The sequence below is a fragment of the Cyclopterus lumpus genome, chromosome 6, assembly GCF_009769545.1.
Source record: "Cyclopterus lumpus isolate fCycLum1 chromosome 6, fCycLum1.pri, whole genome shotgun sequence".
NCBI classification, from domain to species: domain Eukaryota; kingdom Metazoa; phylum Chordata; class Actinopteri; order Perciformes; family Cyclopteridae; genus Cyclopterus; species Cyclopterus lumpus.
The window spans coordinates 23,692,367-23,713,222 of NC_046971.1; the positions used below are offsets into that span (position 1 = coordinate 23,692,367).

Consider the following 20,856-nt stretch of genomic DNA (forward strand, 5'->3'; position numbering starts at 1 on the left):
TTCAGTAAGTCTTTCAAAAATCAACAAGAAAAGGTCTTACTCTGACTGGTTACCCTTTAAGAAGAGTTTCTTGTCAGCATAGGAAGCTGTGACGTCAATGGCCACGTCCTAGACATCAAAAGCAAAGAAAAATCACTCAATGGTCTTATTTTCACTTTTTAACAAAGTCTTTGGCATTAGTCACCACAGGGATCAAGAAGTACTGTGCCTCCACATCCCTGTGACATGAAGTAACCTGTCATCAACACCAACCATTCCATGTGTTAATTTCAGCTGACTTTGAAGTGGATATTGGAACAGTAAGTTTTAATTTTTAGCGGGTAGTCCAGTGTGTTGTCCATGTCAATGTATCCTTGGGCAAGACACTTAGCCCCAAATTGCTCCCGTAGGCTGTGCCTGGGGTGTGTGAATGGTTATATATATTGTTGGGGCGACTGTGGGTCAGTGGTTAGAATGTCCGTCTTTCAATCAGGGGGTTGGTGGTTCAATCCCTGCCCTAGTCGATGTGTCCTTGAGCAAGACACTTAACCCTGAATTGTTCCCTGTAGCTGTGTCTACAGTGTACGAATGTAACATGATTGTAAGTCGCTTTGGATAAAAGCGTCAGCTAAATGACATGACATGTAATTTTATAAATGTCAGCTAATTCTGATGGGCAGTGTATGAATGTGATTGGGTGAACGAAATGGAGTGTTCAAGTGTTTTGAGCGGTCGGAAGACCAAAAAAAAGCACTCTATAAGTACGAGTCCATTTACCATATACATCTGTATGGCATACAACATCCTCTGTATCAGGATCCTCACATATACGTATCTATATATACACACATACATACATGTGTATATACACACACACACATACGTGTATATATACACACACACACATGTATATATACATATATATAAACATCTGTTTATACTGTTTATTGTTATACTACTCAGTTTTTTTTCTTTTTTAAATTATTCATCTGTTATTAAGCTTTTTGATATCTCTTTCTGCTAAGGACATATGGACCAATGAACCTGCATCCTGCAGTATATGTGCACATTACATCCTGTACATGCAAACATTTGAACACTAGGGGGCGCTACAATAATTCGCAGAATTTGGCAGTTTTGGGCATTTTTCGCTTGTTTTTGTCACTTTTCGCCGTTATACATCAAAGGTTTTCACCAACAAAATTTATCCGATCGACTTCAATCTTGTTTCCAGGATGATCTCAAGGCATTAACGATGACTAGTTAGAAAAATAACTTGACTTGACATTATGTGGACCCCAATAAACGCCCGCTTTCTGTGTTTTGTTATGTTATAGACTGTTGCTTAAACTGATCCATAAATAATCATTCATGATGCCAGTCAAGGCCTGTACACATTTACATGAAGACAACTTTGAATTTGTCATAGGAACACCTACTAAAAAATTAAAATGACAAGTTTTAGACCGTAATGTTATCTTCTTAGACGGTAAAACAATCCAGTTTTTTCATCGGATCGGTAGCTCAACATGATAAGCGTTTGCCCTGTGCCTAGAGACCTGGGTTCAATTCCTAGCCAAGTCTAATTTTTGCATCACTTTTTTCACATTTAATTTACATGACGTGGTCTAGACTTCACGTATATATGTTCACATTGTCACAGCACCACCTACTGGCTCAACTAGACTTGCTCGAATCTGCCCCAAACTTGTCATGTTTGATAAAAGTCACGGCCTGAGGATATATCGACAAGCCTATTTTCAGTCATAGTCGAAGAGCCACCTACTGGCGAAACAAAATCAGCGTTACGTGACAAAGGGTAAAACGTCCGACCGAGGGGCCTGCGTTCTCAGCCGAGCAGGTCAGCGTCTCGCCGGCGCCCCCGAATGGCATGAATCAGCAAGGATCGCTGCTCGCAGCTTTAATTAGGGTCCTCGTGACGACTTTGTCGTAGAGGAACCTATTGTTTTTCGAGGAATTATTATTCTTTTCTCTAAGGAATGTTGACCTTTTGGGGCCTTTATCATATCCCAAACGTTCTTGAATTTCAAATGCATATAAGGACTGGAGAAAAACACAACATTTTGGGGGTCTCGCATTTTGGGTATTAAAAAAATTCTCTATAGCGCCCCCTTGCTAACACTGACCGATTGACTTGAAATTTGGTAGACCTGCCCACTTGGACCTGCTCTACAAAAAACACATTTTTTCCATTTTCTCCTAAATGCTGGGTCCGATCTTTACAAAAATGTATGTGTTTCATTATTGGTTCAATGTCATCAAGAGTTATCAAAAGCTTGTTAGTATCTCATTGCGTTCAGAAGATATGGGCCAATGAATCTATAAGGGGTGTGGCCTAATATTTAAAGACACATAACTTCCAAATGACTAGGCCTATCTTCACCAAATTGCTAGAATATGTCCACATTGAGTCCCTTAACGTTCTCCAATTTTTTCATAATATTTTAACAATAGGGGGCGCTGCAGTCAATCGCTTAATATTGCCACTTTTAGCCTTTTTTCATGTTTTTTGGGCGTTGTAAAACAGCGAACTCCTCCTGGAGCTTAAACCTGATTAATTCGAAAATTGGGCAGTGTGATCTAGAGACCTTAGCCATGAAGTTATAAAAGGATTTTAAAAATATAAAACTATGTGAGTAGGGTGCAACTTCAAAGAAACACAATTCGCCATGAAAATGTAAGCTGTTTTAACTCGGCCATACATTATCTAATCTGCTCCATATTTCTCATGTCATGAAATACTGACCCTGAAGACATCCATATGTTTTTGAATTTTGAATTGTCATAGCGCCACCTAGAGACACATTTTTAACCTTTTCTTCACGTTTTGGGGAGTTGTAAAACAGCGAACTCCTCATAGAGATTAAACCCGATTCATTCCAAAGTCAGGCAGTGTGATATAGAGACCTTAGCAATGAAAACTTATATAAGGATTTTAAAAATATAAAACTATGTGAGTAGGGCACGCCATTCGCCATGAAAATGGAAGTTGTTTTAACTCTACCATACATTATCTAATCTGCTCCATATTTCTCATATGTCATGACATACTTACCCTGAAGACATCCATATATTAATTCGAATTCTAGTCATAGCGCCCCCTACAAATATTAATTTAAGCAGCCCCCAGTGCTACGTTTGGCCTACATGTCTAAAACTTGGTAGGCATATGTAACACATAGAAAGTCTCTTGGGAAAATGCTCCAAACTGTACCGGAAGTTGGTCATTTTGATTTCTGTGTGATTCTTTTCATACTTTAGCCCATTCCTCCTAGGCAAATCATCGGATAGGCTTCAAATGTGGTCAGTACAATCTAAAATCCTTGGTGATTAACAGTTATGAAATTGAAGATGCTTTTCGAGCATCACTCTATGGAGGAAAAAAACCTCCAACTCGTGGAAACTTGGTCCGACAGTCACAGACACTCGGCCGCGCGAACCGGCGTCCAGCAAGTACCCTCGACGTGCGTGAATTTTCGAGGGCCCGATCAATGCTGCTCGCAGCTTTAATTTTAAGTTTTATATTGAAACCTCCTAAAATGTAATTCATTATTTATCAGGTTAAAAGAACCGAACAGGGCCCTATTTCTCGTACGTGGCTCAACTAAGTCGATCAAATGTCCTATTAGCAAGCTAAAATTAACAAGATGATTGAGATCAGGCTATCCCGGTTTCTCAAAGGCTAATCCGCACTCAAACCATCTCGTTAATTTGAGCCAGACATCAGTTCACAGGATACTTGCGCGTGCCCGTCCCCCTTCAAAAGGGGGAAGCGTCGATCACAGAAATCATGATTTTCTAACAGCACAAAGGCAAATAAACTCAAAGGAAGAGCCTCTTTTTCTCCGCTGAGGAGCAGGAGATGATCATGAACGTATATAAGGAATTCCAGACCATAATCATGGCAAAATCTAATCAACTCATTCACTTCACTTATCTCCATGGAAAGATTTATAACTTCCGCCATCCACCATGGAAGAAATAACCACTATTTCTGCTTTGTTGAGGAAAACCCACAAACGCCGGAATATCTAATGCCTTCGTGTTTGGGTTCATAACATTAATATCATATATATATATATATATATATATATATATATATATATATATATATGCATAACATCATCCGGCTAGGCTCACACAATTCGGTGGCTTTCACCGACTGTCTAGATAAATGGAGGAAAATCCTCTTTATTCGCATACATTCGTCTGTTGTGCATTGACTTTCATGAAATCTACTCGCAACGCAGCATCAGTGTTGGGGAAAATGTATCGGCTAATTTTAAGTGCGTCATTCATTAAATGTGCCTGCTGGCAGTTACGTAATAGCATGCATCATTCAATGAGATCTAAAATAACTATCTCAACTCTTTCAGAACAAGTAGATAATATATATGTGTATATTCATGTATGTGGAGATGACCATATAGAACTTTTATTGCATTTACACGGACATGGCCAGCGAATGTAATGAACATACAGCGGCTTTCCCGATGTACTGCATCGCCGACACTGTAGAACAATGTACCACACTGTGGCTCAAGAAGGTCTTTAATAAATGATTCCTTGTGGGCAGAATCGATAGCGCTCGTATAGAAAGTCATCATCACTTGATAACAGATCTTGGTGATCTCGGAGAACTCTCTCCCTATAAAAAGTTAATCTAACTAATATCGCTCCTTCATCAATGAGGAAGTGAGCTGCCACTTTCTTCAGGGTGAGTGGCCAGATTATCCAGCTAGACTGAATGAGCCTGCGCTTGACCAGGTTCAAATTTTTGGATGTGTTGCTATGGTGATTTTGCCAAACTTGGTTCGAGGAACCGAAAACCCTGACTTGTATAATCTCATCCGGAAAATGATCCCTCTAACCACGTTAGCCAGGTACGAGAAATAGGGCCCAGACTTCAAAGTGAGATTATTATGAAAAATAAATTAAGCCTGGATCGTAAATGTTATGAGTCAATTAAAGAGCAATCAAAAGCCTTAAAGATCTTGCCTTTGAAATCTGATTTGTTGTAGACCATAGTTTGTAAAGAATAATATTTTGAAGATGTATGGATAAAAAAAAAAGTACCTAATGTTGGAGACTACCCAGGTAGTCAGCGGACTCGGCCGTGTTGTCGCCGAGTGTCGGCTGACTCGGCTGTGTTCCGGCTCGATGCGGCCAAATGTGAGCCAACTTTGGCCCAGTTCATTTTTGCCATATCTGGCCCAGATGTAGATATTACAGAAACGGGCCTATTCTGGCTGACACATGGCAGCCAGGTTTATCGGCAACCAGCACTAAAACGGCTCTGGCCCGTTGATGGCTGCTGAATCTGGGCCAAATCTGGCATTTCAGAAACGGGCCTATTCTGGCTGGGACATGGCAGCCGGGTTTATCGGCAACCAGCACTAAAACGGCTCTGGCCCGTTGATGGCTGCTGAATCTGGGCCAAATCTGGCATTTCAGAAACGGGCCTATTCTGGCTGGGACATGGCAGCCGGGTTTATCGGCAACCAGCACTGAAACAGGCTCTGGCCCGTTGATGGCGGCCCAATCTGGGCCGAATCTGGCATTACAGAAACGGGCCTATTCTGGCTGGGACATGGCAGCCGGGTTTATCAGCAACCAGCACTGAAACAGGCTCTGGCCCGTTGATGGCGGCCCAATCTGGGCCGAATCTGGCATTATAGAAATGGGCCTATTCTGGCTGACACATGGCAGCCGGGTTTATTGGCAACCAGCACTAAAACGGCTCTGGCCCGTTGATGGCTGCTGAATCTGGGCCAAATCTGGCATTACAGAAACGGGCCTATTCTGGCTGGGACATGGCAGCCGGGTTTATCAGCAACCAGCACTGAAACAGGCTCTGGCCCGTTGATGGCGGCCCAATCTGGGCCGAATCTGGCATTATAGAAATGGGCCTATTCTGGCTGACACATGGCAGCCGGGTTTATTGGCAACCAGCACTAAAACGGCTCTGGCCCGTTGATGGCTGCTGAATCTGGGCCAAATCTGGCATTACAGAAACGGGCCTATTCTGGCTGGGACATGGCAGCCGGGTTTATCAGCAACCAGCACTGAAACAGGCTCTGGCCCGTTGATGGCGGCCCAATCTGGGCCGAATCTGGCATTATAGAAATGGGCCTATTCTGGCTGACACATGGCAGCCGGGTTTATTGGCAACCAGCACTAAAACGGCTCTGGCCCGTTGATGGCTGCTGAATCTGGGCCAAATCTGGCATTTCAGAAACGGGCCTATTCTGGCTGGGACATGGCAGCCGGGTTTATCGGCAACCAGCACTGAAACAGGCTCTGGCCCGTTGATGGCTGCTGAATCTGGGCCAAATCTGGCATTTCAGAAACGGGCCTATTCTGGCTGGGACATGGCAGCCGGGTTTATCGGCAACCAGCACTGAAACAGGCTCTGGCCCGTTGATGGCGGCCCAATCTGGGCCGAATCTGGCATTACAGAAACGGGCCTATTCTGGCTGGGACATGGCAGCCGGGTTTATCGGCAACCAGCACTAAAACAGGCTCTGGCCCGTTGATGGCGGCCCAATCTGGGCCGAATCTGGCATTATAGAAATGGGCCTATTCTGGCTGACACATGGCAGCCAGGTTTATCGGCAACCAGCACTAAAACGGCTCTGGCCCGTTGATGGCTGCTGAATCTGGGCCAAATTTGGCATTACAGAAATGGGCCTATTCTGGCTGACATATGGCAGCCGGGTTTATCGGCAACCAGCACTAAAACGGCTCTGGCCCGTTGATGGCTGCTAAATCTGGAACAAATCTGGCATTACAGAAACGGGCCTATTCTGGCTGGGACATGGCAGCCGGGTTTATCGGCAACCAGCACTGAAACAGGCTCTGGCCTGTTGATGGCTGCCCAATCTGGCATTTTAGAAACGGCTATAGAATCTGGCTGAGAAATGGCAGCCGGTTTTATCGGCAACCGGCATTTGCAGACAGGGGTGGAGCCCCTCACCAACCATCCACAGTATGTGTGGAGACGGGTGTGAGTCAGACCTGGTGTCCTGCAGCACAGGGGCCCCACAAGTAACTGTTCTGGCACCATTCCTCTTCACCATATAAACCTGGGACTTCATAAGACACAACTCTGCTAACTGCCACATACAAAAGTTCTCTGACGACTCTGCAATCATCTGCCTCATTTCCGCCGATGACGGCAGGGAATACACAGAACTGAACCAGGACTTCATAGGATGGTGCCAGCGGAACCGCCTCCAGATCAACTCTGGTAAAACCAAAGAGCAGTTGATGGATTTCCGTCGGGGTAAACGCTCTCCTCCGGAACCATTGAACATCCAGGGAATGGACATTGAGATTGTGAGATGTCTCACCTGTGTTCACTTTACCAATAAACTGGACTGGACCGATCACACTCATGCACTTTACAAAAAGGGACAGAGCAGACTGTATCTGCTGAGGAGACATGGTCTCCAGGAGTGCTCCCTGCACTCCTAAAGACCTTCTTTGACTTCTAGGGAGTGGTCTGCTGGAGCAGCAGCATCTCAACAGCTGACAGGAAGAGACTGTGCTGGGATGTCAACTGGATATGGTGGAGGTGGTAGGAGACAGGAGGATGATGGCTAAGCTATCATCCCTGTGGGACAACACCTCCCACCCCATGCAGGATATTCTGGCAGCTCTGCACAGCTCCTTCAGGAGAGGTACCGCAAGTCCTTCCTTTCTGCTGCTGTCAGGCTGCACAATCATGTTGAGCTCCCAATGACCATAAATGAACTCTATGGAGTGTAAGCAGAGGGAGGTTCCTGAACGCATCGCTCTCTCTCTTCCGGTAAGCGTATTGCATCACTTCCGGTTGCCAGCTTAGCAGCTCGCAATGTTTTCTTCTCCCCCTCCCGCTCCCTCTTGCTCAGAGTGTCTCATGTATAGCTATTCCTCTGCCTCCCTTAATGATAACGGTACATGCAACAAGTGTAGTTCATTTGCTAGGTTGGAGGCAGTTCTAAGTGGGTTAGATGCACGGCTCCGCACCATCGAAGCTCAGACAGTTACGCTAGTTAGCCCGCCTCCCCCCATAGCCGGAGCGGAGCCTTTAGCATTAGCCTCTGTTAGCTGTCCCCCGGCAGCCCCCGAGCAGCCGGATGGCTGGGTGACTGTTCGAAGGGGTTTTAAGTCTAAATAGAAGCTCACTGAGGTTGGTACCTCTTCACGTTTCGAACCAGTTTTCCCCACTCAGCGACGTACCCGCTGAGAAACCCACTCTGGTTATAGGTAGCTCCATAGTCAGAAACGTGAAGATAGGGAAGCCAGGGACCAAAGTCATATGCATCCCGGGGGCCAGAGCGGGCGACATTGAATCTTGTTTAAAACTGCTGGCTAAAGATGAGCGTAGTTACAGTAAGATTATAATACCGGCGGTAATGACTCCTGACTGCGGCTGTCGGAGGTCACTAAAATTAATGTGAAATCGGTGTGTACTTATGCCAAGACAATGTCGGACACCGTAGTTTTCTCTGGCCCTCTCCCCAATCTGATCAATGATGACATGTATAGCCGCATGTCGTCATTCAACCGCTGGTTGTCCAGGTGGTGCCCAGCAAACAATGTGGGCTACATAGATAACTGGCAGACTTTCTGGGGAAAGCCTGATCTGATGAGTCGAAACGGCATTCATCCCACTTGGGATGGAGCGCGTCTCATTCCTGCAAACATGGCGAAGTTGATTAACAGACTTAATCCATGACCCAGAGTTCAGATCAGGAAGCAGAAGCAGAGTTGTAGTCTTCCACCCTTCTCTGCACTTCCATTCGAGCAGTTACCCACCCTTAACCTTAACTCTATAGAGACTGTGTCTGTCCCACGGCCACTTAAATTAATTAAATCAAAAGTAACCAGAAGAGGAGTCATACAAAATAACCTCATACAGGTTAACATCACTATTTCAAAAGTGCAACAAAACAAGAGAATTAAATGTGGACACCTAAATATTAGATCTCTGTCATCTAAAGCTGTATTAGTAAATGATTTAATATCAGACAATCACATTGATTTATTGTGTCTTACTGAAACCTGGCTGAGCCATGAAGAATATGTCAGCCTAAATTAATCAACTCCTCCAAGTCATATTAATACTCACATTCCTCGAGGCACAGGCCGAGGAGGTGGAGTAGCAGCCATCTTTGACTCTCCTATTAATGAATCCTAAACCTAAACTAAACTACAACTCATTTGAAAGCCTTGTTCTTAGTCTTTCACATCCAACCTGTAAAACATTACAGCCAATCCTATTTGTTATACTGTACCGGCCACCAGGTCCATATTCAGAATTTATGTGTTTATCAAGTTTAGTCCTTAAAAGTGATAAGGTTATTATTGTAGGAGATTTTAATATTCATGTGGATGTTGATAATGATTGCCTTAGTGCTGCATTTATCTCATTGTTGGACTCGATTGGCTTCTGTCAGAGAGTACAGAAACCCACTCACTGCTTTGGCCACACCCTCAACCTTGTTCTTGCATATGGCATTGACATTGAGCATTTAGAGGTCTTCCCACATAACCCTCTTCTGTCAGACCATTACCTCATAACTTTTGAGTTTATACTGTGTGTATACACCGTTAGTCAAAAGTTTCTACACCAGATGTCTAACTGACAGTGCTGTAGCTAAATTTAAAGAAGCGATTCCTTCTGCATTTGATTCAATACCACGTCTCAATGTGACGGAGGACTCCTGTGCTAACTTTAGTCCGTCCCAGATTGATCATATTGTCGATAGTGCTACAGGCTCACTAAGAATGACACTAGACTCGATAGCCCCACTGAAGAAAAAGACAGTGAGGCAAAGGAGGCTTGCTCCCTGGTATAACCTTCAGACCCGCGACCTAAAGCAAACTTCACGAAAGCTCGAAAGTATATGGCGTTCCACCAATCTGGAAGAATCACGCTTAGTTTGGCGAGACAGCCTTAAAACATACAAAAAGGCTCGCCGTAATGCCAGAGCAGCCTATTACTCATCAGTAATAGAGAAAAATAAGAACAACCCCAGGGTTCTCTTTAGCACTGTAGCCAACCTGACAGAGAGTCACAGCTCTGTGGAGCCATGTATTCCTATAGACCTCAGTAGTAATGACTTCATGAACTTCTTCAATGAAAAGATTTTAACTATTAGGAGGCAAGATTGATGATCTCTTGCCCTCAACTACTGCCGATCTGTCATCAAGAGAAGTGGCCTTGGAAACGGCTGTATGCCCTGGTGTATATTTGGATAGCTTTTCTCCCATTAACCTAGACCAATTGTCCTCAACGGTTTCTACTTCTAAACCGTCTACCTGTCTTTTAGACCCCATCCCAACGAGGCTGCTTAAAGACGTGTTGCCTTTAATTGGCACCTCTCTGCTGGATATTGTTAATGTGTCTTTGCTAACAGGGCATGTACCACATTCCTTCAAAGTAGCTGTAATTAAACCTCTCCTGAAAAAGCCCACTCTTAATCCAGAGGTGTTGGCTAACTTCAGACCAATCTCTAACCTTCCCTTCCTCTCTAAGATCCTTGAGAAAGTAGTCGCAAATCAGTTGTGCGACTTCCTACATCAGAATAGTTTATTTGAGGAGTTTCAGTCAGGATTTAGAAAACACCACAGCACAGAGACAGCACTGGTGAAAATTACAAATGACCTCCTAATTGCATCAGATAAAGGACTCATCTCCGTACTGGTATTATTAGACCTTAGTGCTGCGTTCGACACCATTGATCATGACATCCTATAACAGAGACTGGATCAGTCGATTGGCATTTCAGGTACCGCACTAAGTTGGTTTAAATCCTATTTATCAGATCGATCTCAATTTGTATTTGTAAACGATGAAGCCTCAATGACCACCAACGTTAATCACGGAGTTCCACAAGGTTCTGTGCTTGGACCAATTTTATTTACCTTATATACGTGTACTCACAAAAACTAAGAAAAGAGATCACATTACTCCTGTATTAGCTGCTCTGCACTGGCTCCCTGTAAAATCAAGAATCACATTTAAAATTCTTCTCCTCACCTATAAAGCCTTGATTGGTGATGCACCATCATATCTTAAGGAGCTTGTAGTACCATATTGCCACACTAGAGAGCTGCGCTCACTAAATGCGGGGCTACTTGTGGTTCCTAGAGTCCTAAAAAGTAGGATGGGAGCAAGAGCCTTCAGTTATCAAGCTCCTCTTTTATGGAACCAGCTTCCACTTTCAGTCCGGGAGGCAGACACAGTCACCTCATTCAAGAATAGACTTAAGACTTTCCTGTTTGATAGTGCTTATAGTTAGGGCTGAATCAGGTTTGCCCTGGTCGAGCCCCTTGATATGCTGCTATAGGCTTATAGGCTGCTGGGGGATGTTTTAGGATACACTGAGCACCTATCTCCTCTTATGTCTCTCCTTATGGATGAATTTACATCTCTCCATTGCACCTTATTAACTCTGCTTCCTCCCCGGAGTCGTTGTGACTTCACGTCTCATAGGGTCCATTGGACCTGGAGGTGTCTGATGCCTGGTGAGCCGGCCTCCCTCGTTGGCCCTGCTGATGCGCCCCGACCCCCCTCCTCTCTACCTCCTTCTGTTTCATGGATTGGAGTTCCATTCATACATTGTCATATTCATGTAATGTGTTTATGTAACTTTGTAAATGCTGTTCATTCTGTACACATGACATCTATTGCTTCTGTCCATCCGGGGAAAGGGATCCTCCTCTGTTGCTCTCCTGAAGGTTTCTTCCCTTTTTTCCCTGTCAAAGGTTATTTTTGGGGAGTTTTTCCTGATCCGATGTGAGGTCCTGGGACAGGGATGTCGTATGTGTACAGATTGTAAAGCCCTCTGAGGCAAATTTGTAATTTGTGATATTGGGCTATACAAAATAAACTGAATTGAATTGAATAAAACACTTCAACCCCTTTAACATTTCAACCTGTGCTATAACGATATGGAGCATCCATCCATCCATCCATCCATTATCACCCGCTTATCCGGGGTCGGGTCGCGGTGGCAGCAGGTTCAGCAGGCCGACCCAGGCTTCCCTCTCACCCGCAGCACTTTCCAGCTCATTCTGGGGGATCCCGAGGCGTTCCAAGGCCAGCCGGGAGATATAATCCCTCCAGCGTGTCCTCGGTCTTCCCCGGGGCCTCCTACCAGTTGGACGTGCCCGGAAAACCTCTAATGGGAGGCGTCCAGGAGGCATCCTAACTAGATGCCCGAACCACCTCAGCTGACTCCTTTCGACACGAAGGAGCAGCGACTCGACTCCAAGCTCCCCCCTGATGTCCGAGCTCCTTACCCTATCTCTAAGGCTGAGCCCGGCCACCCTACGGAGGAAGCTCATTTCGGCCGCTTGTATCCGAGATCTCGTTCTTTCGGTCACGACCCAGAGTTCGTGACCATAGGTGAGGGTTGAAACGTAGACCGACCAGTAAATGGAGAGCTTTGCCTTCCGGCTCAGCTCCCTCTTCACTAAGACGGACCGGTACAGCGCCTGTTTTACTGCTGCAGCCGCACCGATCCGCCTATCGATCTCCCGCTCCACCTTACCCTCACTCGTGATATGGAGCAGATGAAGACAATACACAACACCCAATACTGATGTATCGAAATAAGGCAGGCTGCAAAAGTGCTTTATAACTCGGGGAGTTCCAGAAAATAGCAGTTTTCTCGGCGCAGTTGTGGTCTGTCGGATTGCTTAAGGACAAGCTCTGTTTCGCAGAACATAGATGTTTTTTGAATTTGTTATATCCTTCAAATCATTTTTGTTATTAAAGTTGATCTTAAAGTTTTATTCGAATTAGGCTATTTTGTGATCGGTCTTTCTTCAAAGGGACAAGAATCCCTCGACGGATTTGAGACGCAACAGACATCATCAGCGCAGATCAGCTGTGCAGGATAGTGGAGCATGTCTTCAACTTGAGCTTGAGGCTGCGGAAAGTACCACAGCTATGGAAGACATCTTGCGTGGTACCAGACCTCGCGGCCCAAGGACTTCAACAGCTTCAGGCCGGACTTTAACATCCCACCTAATGAAGTCTGTGTAGAGGTTGGTCCTTGTACATCTCCGCCCCCTGGTGAGCTCATCTCTGGTCAGCACTTAGCTAGCTAGAAGGCCTGCACCAGCACGTTTTAAAGCTAACGTTAGTTAACTCTAGGTTAGCTAGAAAACCTGTCCTGAGGACCCGAATAATGTTGTTATCTGATCAGTCATTTGAGCACAGACACATGCAACAACGTCTCTATAACGGTGTTAAAAGCAGGCCTGCAAAGGCAATCATGGGTGGAGTAACTTTAACTTTAATTTAATGGAAATGTGGCGAAATTGCATTGCAAATCCTGAAATCAAAATGTATTTATACGATCTAGCAGACGTTTTTTCGCCGTGAAATTTGTGTACGGCATAGATTAAAGTAGAATATTTTGCCGTGAATTTTGTAATTCATTATAAAGTATTTTTAATGATAGATTGGGCCCAGATTCAGCCATTAGCCGGCCAGAACCCACAATGCTGGTTGCCGATAAACCCGGCTGCCATGGCCCAGAATAGACCCGTTACATCTGGGACGGATATGGCAAAAATTAAATGGGCCAAAGCTGGCTCACATCTGGCGCATCGAACCGGAAGACAGCCGAGTCAGTCTGCACTCAGCCACAATACTGCGGAGTCCGCTAGCCACCTTAAACTACAGGCTTAATTTGTTTTCTTTACTAATAATAGATAGTAATATATTAGCTCTAAATAACCCCATGGAAGGTTTATTGTTTTGTTTTTATTGCCTGCATTGTATTTGCCTTATTGCCTTTGACGTATGCATAGTTATTGTATTGTTTGAAGAATTTATAGAGGCTTTGTGCTACTTCCTCTCTAATAGGTAAATAAGACTTTTATTTTGAAAAGGTTAAAAGGAAACGCAGTTTTGTTTTACGTTCGAATGCGAACTTGACGGTGCGACTACGGAACTTCTTATGGACGGATGCGCATTTATATCTGCAAGAAAGTGTAATAGTTTAATGGACCCGTATGAGGCTAAAGCTCTTACGGTGGTGATAGTTTACACGTTTAATGAATGTATTGTGACCCAGAAGAAGAAAATAAAAGAGTAATTTCACCAGCAGTAAGTTTCATGCCACTTCATATACGGGGATCCGTTACATTAGCTCTCTTTTCACTTTATAGTCCTAAAATAATCTATTGAAATACGGAGGCATTATTGATGCATGCATGCACTCCGTGTTCCACCTTAAGGGCTTGTAAATAAAAAGTGTATGTATATATAAAAATGCAGTACCTTTATACAAGAGCTCAGAGACTTATTGTGAATTGTATAAACTGTAATATCAATGTCACATGAGAATACAACATTTAGATATTAGATTTTTGTCATTTCTGTCTTTCCAGACTACAGTTTTGCTGCCATCAATATAGACCAGTGTGTAAGTAACCCCATTTGTGTTTTGGCTGTTTGTCAATCAATTCTGTTCTTTTTTGTTTCATGTTTTTGACAGCCTTGAACAAGATGCGTCTCGTTTCCTGTTTTGAAAGAAGATGCTTTTATTTTGAAGGTGGTTCATGGAGTTACACAGGAAGTTGCATTGTTCGCCGTTACGTTTACGGCAAATATGTCCGATTTAAACACAAAACAAAGACTAAATTAAAGGTTTTAGCACTCCCCCGTCAAGGTTAGTTTCTTTGTAATGAATGTAATAACTGCAAGACCATCTGTCGAAGGAGTATGCTACACGGTGACTACCTTCAATTCCAGGTCTTCTTTGGTTTTAATTATTTTTGTATTTGCACCTGTTCACAATGACTGAGCGGTACTCTGGTGACATTAAGTCCTCTAATCTGTGTAGAAAGTCAGGATCCACTATCATTAAATGTCTGGAAACACTCAGTAACGTTTTTTGTTTGTTTTTGTTTTAAAACAAAGGGAACCTGTAGTCACCCATGTTAGATAAACACTAAATTCATATAGAGCTTCTTGTTATTCATTATATTCCTTACACAAGTTCCTTTGTTCAACAGAACCACAAAAATATGGTACTCTGACAGTGAAAGCGACATGGAGCAGCCCGAAAACTCTAAAGGAAAGAAAAGACGCCCAACCGCACTGCCCGCTGCCCCAAACATTATTGCTCCACCTTCCCCCTTCAAGTCCTATGGGAGAGACTCCAACCAACAGGTCAGTCTGCTTTCATTCGTAAGTATTAAAGATGAACAAATTGATGGAAACTATATATACACACCGATTCTGACGATTCTAAATACCCCAAAAACTATATTGTATACGTAATGGTTTACAATGTGAGGTGAAAAATCACAAAAAAACAAGGAAAACTTTATTTACAACTAAACAAGTTTAAGTAGGAAAATATTTATTTTCAGTTCAAGTGTGTTATCTGGGTGCCTAAAAAAACATCACATCTTAGCAAAGCAACCAATCACAACCATTCTCATTGAGCTTTTTTTCTGGTAGTGAACATATAGGTGTATTTCAACTTCACAATACAATTCTGCTTATGTGCATTATTTATTATTTTAACTTCCCACTGAGTACAACACTTACCACAATCGTTCTCTCTGAGCATTATCTCTGCCTAAACCCTCCTTCTGACCTTATACCAGAAGACAGAGTGTGCCACAGTCCCTGTCGACCCAAAGTCTGATGACATCTTGCCAGCCTTCATGTGAACGTGGTGTTATCATCATTTAGCTACACCACAAACTTATTTGACAAAGTAAATAAAAGCTAAAACCAATTATTCTGTCCTACCCGTTGGTTTCTATAATGCTTGAATTGACGAACACTATTTGGCTAGCGTGAGGACCCAAAGATGTCGAATTAAAGATGACTCGCTTTACATGGTTTTCTTGACTAATCATTTTCTTTACATACGAAAGAAGTTATATTAAAAGCAAATCGCTACATCCTTTGACTGCAACCCAAAAAGACCAGTAGATGGTGCTGAACTCAATTAAACAAGTGTTCCACAACAGAAACACAATAGAGTTGGCGGTAATTGGTTTGGGACAAAGTATTCGCAGTCTTTTCTGTTGTTGTTTTTATTAAGTATATGTTATATAATGTATATGCCCTATCTTAATATAATTGAGCAATTATTGGTTTGTGTTTAGATCTATTTTTTTAGCAATCCTTTGTGAAATCCTGACACAGCTAGAAATCATCAAGGAGCAGCAAAGTCCTACTTCTCCAGCTACAGAACACGACCAGTGCAGCAGAACTATCCAATGTGTCAGGATTTCCACTGTGTACTCTGGAAGAACTTCGTCAGGTAGAGACAAACATATCTGTGGATACAGATTTTAATGAGAAATTGGTAGAGTAACATTTTGCATGTCGAGACGTTATGATACTATGATGTATATGTCTTCTTTCATGACTACTCCTATTGAGGCTTGCCACTGATGGTTTTTAATTTATATTTGACCCTTTAGTTTATGACTTATTTTATTTTAGTATTCCAACATGGCTACTGAGCTTTACAAAAATTTAGAAGGTTGTAAAATAACTCACTGACACTATCGTAATTTATCATACTTAATTGTTTTGGGGTTTGCCTCTTTTTCAATTTTGTCTTTCAGGTCACCTATTTTGGCCTTCTTGGTGGGTTGACCGTTAAATAAACTGTGTGGAGAGCAAGATGGTGCCAAACTCACTGGCAAAGACAATCAATTGGAGGGGTGTGAATGGAATAACAGGCTTTGAGTCCCTCGCTTATGTTGTTTTGAGTAAGTATTTATTGGTTTCTTTCATTCTGTATCCTTAACACGTACTGGTCTGTCAGTACATCAATAAATAACATTATTTAAATATAATTAAGATTATTTTTGATGCATTTTACACGATTCAGAACTGCTCCACAGCATTGAGTATTGTAGTGTTAGGTTGTAGTGGATTTTATATACACTTGCACATGTAGATAAGAGAGGTTATGTTTTAAATTAATACATAAAGAAAGATATGAGAGGATCACTGAATTATTATTCTGTTTGTTAATGACAAATGTAAAGATTCATTGTATGATGCATGGGAATGAATGGATGTTTTGTTGTTTAGACAATAGTTAAAGGGATGCCGATTAAAACCTGATTTGATTTGAGGCATTCTTTGAAGTGGCCAATGGAACTAACCCTCAGGTGTGAACCTTATGTCTTATTCGCTGGTCAGCGTAGCATGCTGTGTCTCTGAAAGGTATTTGCATGAATACCTCCACTAACCAATGGGAGCTTAGCTCAGCGAATGGACTGCGAATAAAACTAATTGTGAGACGTGAATTTGGTCTCTTACGTGGTGACGCCAGACAGAAACGGTTGGCTAAGTCAGGAGACTGTGGAAGCGAAGCCATGTGAGCGCGTCCGGGCCTGGACCATGTATGTATACAGATGACTCTTGTTTGTTATGATTAAATAATGATTATTATATATCTCTGGCTTCGGAGCTTCTTCTTCCAAGCACAAGGTAGCTCGAGACTCTCTGAACTCTTACAGTAGTAAGTGTCACCAACATACCAGTTTTCAACATGTCGGAGCTCTAAATCGGGTATTTAGATATCAAACTTGTACAAGGTTCTTCATAGTTAACATGTAATTATATTCACATGGCAGACACTACACTATGCGCTGAATGTATTACATTATACGTTTCCTTAACTCCTTTTGATCCTTTTACGGTCTATTTTGATGTAAAGCAAACAGTATAGCACTTTCATGGGATTGACTTGACTATTTTTTTATGAACATGGCCAGTGATCGTTGTATCTTTTCCTTTTAAAGAATCAGTCTGTCGCATCACTGTAACTGCACAAAGCGCTTCATGAAGCCATGGCTCCAGCTGGCATCTGACCGAGAAGAGAATGGCCAGGCGACCCCTGAACCACAGTCTTAGTAGGTGTGCTTTCAATACTCAACACATTCTCACTCCAATGTGTCAATCACCAGTCAGTGCTACTAAGCTTCAAACAATGACTACGTTCCCCTCTAGTGTCTCTTTTGGATGTGTTAGGGGCTCATTACATGCATACGTGTCTTATACAGAAAAAGAAATGTCCACCTCGACAGGGAGGTAAGGTTTCGGCAACAAAACCACTTATTTTACTGTTGGTTTAGGAAAAGAGATCTGAGTCTGTGACCTACTACACTAACGACTGACTTGACTAACAACTTGCATGGTGTACCGATACTAAAAAGGTACTGCGGTACCAGTATGTTCAAAACGATACGGTTTTGCATATTTTTAGTATCGATACTTTATTAAAATAACATGCGTTCAGAGCGCACTCACTGCTCAGCTCCTTTAATGTTGCCCAGCGCTTTGGCTGCAAGGGGGTGGGACTGCACAGCGCTCACACACTAACAGGCAGCGCTCCGCTGGGGAGACAACATGGCGTCAAGTGCCGGAGCTTTTGCGATTTTTCTGTAAAAAAAAGATGCCAGAAGCGAAATCTGGAAACACACACTCTCTGCTGGTTAGTCAAGGGCTTTTTTTTTTTAGGAAAGCCCACTGACACACAGACAGTGAAGCCCACTGACACTCAGAGACCCGTCTGCAAAACTTTAACAAGTACACAAGTTTGAGATCACACCTCTCTGTCTCTCTTTTCACACAATCATTTTCTGTTTTCAACAGAACAGAGAGACCAGTTCCTGCCGCCTGGGAAAGCAGACAGCAAGAGAAAATGTTCATTATTACCCACGCCATGTTGTCACTTTCTAAAGTGCCTTCCTTTAAAACCAGAAGACCAATTTGGCACCAAGTTGCAGCCAAAGAAACGAGGAATTTCCTTCTCAGGATTTTCATTTTCAGTGGCAAACTGTGCCTTCGCACATCTCAGATATGTTGGATTTATTACATACAATTTGACGCGTTCTGGTAACATCACAACATCACATTGTGTACACAATCTATTTGAGGTTTGGCACAACACAGCTGTTTTGCACACACACACACACACACACACACACACACACATAAATCAAACGCGTAGAGGAAAAGAGATCACACATGATAGCGTTGCATGATTATGGGCCAAAAGCAGCCAATCATGCACGATTGTCCCCACCATAAAAAAAAGAGAGTGTCTGTCATTCGTCCAAAAGCTTAACGTGACAATTAAACAAATCTATTTGACACGTCAAACATGGCAAAGCACCTTTCAGACAGACACCCTGAACTTTTCAAAGAGTTCAAAGAACGATAGGTAATCAAATGTGATTATAAACATGATGCACACCTTAAGCTCACCCACATACAGCCTAATACTGTAGCCTTAGCCTAGTTCAGTGGTTCCCAAACTTTTTCTGTCAAGACCCCCTTTGATGATATAGGAACATTGGACGACCCCCCCCCCCCCCCGCCCCCCGCAACCCGACCCAAATTTTTTCTTGGTTTTTAATGTGTGTCTCTCTCTCGTTCCCGCTCCCTCACTCTCTCTCTCCCTTGCTCGTTCGCGCTCTCTCACTCGGGCGCGCGCTCGCTCTCGCTGGTTTTGCCACAGTCGGTCTGTGACATGAGCCGCTCTGGTGGCGTGGTTGGAACACAGTGCATGTCACGTCGGTTATTTTATATTGTTTTACCGGTGTATGTGTGCGTCTGTGTGTGTGGGTTGGTGATGAAGCCGCGACCCCCCTGTAGTACCACCGCGCCCCCCCTAGGGGTCGCGACCCCCACTTTGGAACCACTGGCCTAGTTTAACGACCAGTCTATATGATCATGAGGTCACAATGCACACGTGTACTAAATGAAACACAATTGATGCAAAATGGCTACATGCTGGTGGATCTTGAGCTAATTCTATTTATTTTAAGTTAAGTAAACACAATTATTCCATGGATTAAGATAAAATATGAACTCTACAATTGCTCATACTTATGGAAGGAACTATATAGTCATCTGGTCAGATGAAAGGCCTACATAGCCGTGTATAATCAACGCTATGATGGCACCATGTAGTTTCCATTAATATCTTGCTGTAGGCTAATACTAATGTTAATGCCAAGTGTTGAAAAAGCTGGGCAGGAACAAGCTGGTAAAAAGGGAACCATACAGTTTTATTTATTACTATTATAGATAAATATACCAGTATCGTATTTGTGGTATCTCATCGAATTCTGGTATCGTATCCTAAGTATCGGGTATGGTGATATTTATGGCAGGTATCGTATCGAAGTTAGAATTTGGTATCGGGACAACCCTACTAACAACTTAGTTACGCATGTTTACAGCACTGGTCTGTGGTGGTTTGATCCATTCATCACTCTGGTTTGTGTGGACTATCACACTTTACACTACATCAGCAGTATTGTGCGTCACATACAGTGTGTCGCACAGGAGTTGACGGTGTCAGACATTATATACAGACACGATATTCGATACATAAGGAGTGAGAACGGTTTGCAATGCTATCGATAGATTTACCATTTATCTTTTGTTTATAGTGAGATCTCACAACTCTTTCTTTTCTCTGTTTCTACCAGGCTTCAACCTCCGGATTTTAAAAGTGAAGCCATGATGCCGGAGTGACAGGTCGCGAGCACGGTGTGGTCTTGTTTGGCAGTTGTTCGAGTTTCAATTTAATTGACCGTTTTAACAGTGTGCTTTAAGTTCATACAAATTCACTGCAACATTTTGGTCTACATGTCTTATTCGATCTTATTAATATATAATTATATATTATTGTTAGCAATGTGTTAGCTGTCCCCCGGCAGCTCCCGAGCAGCCGGATGGCTGGGTGACTGTTCGAAGGGGTTTTAAGTCTAAACAGAAGCCCACTGAGCACCGCCAACCTCTTCACGTTTCGAACCAGTTTTCCCCACTCAGCGACGCACCCGCTGAGAAAC

The 20,856-nt window shown here is 43.1% G+C and overlaps 1 protein-coding gene across 1 annotated transcript in view; it reads right to left on the reverse strand.

Moving 5' to 3' along the window:
- Nucleotides 1-36: 36 nt before the first annotated feature.
- cetp (cholesteryl ester transfer protein, plasma) overlaps nucleotides 37-20,856 on the reverse strand; it is a 42,800-nt gene continuing 21,980 nt past the window's right edge. Inside the window, exon 15 of the mRNA XM_034535209.1 lies at nucleotides 37-108. Coding sequence (XP_034391100.1) covers nucleotides 37-108 — 72 coding nt within the window. The remainder of the gene's footprint in view (nucleotides 109-20,856) is intronic.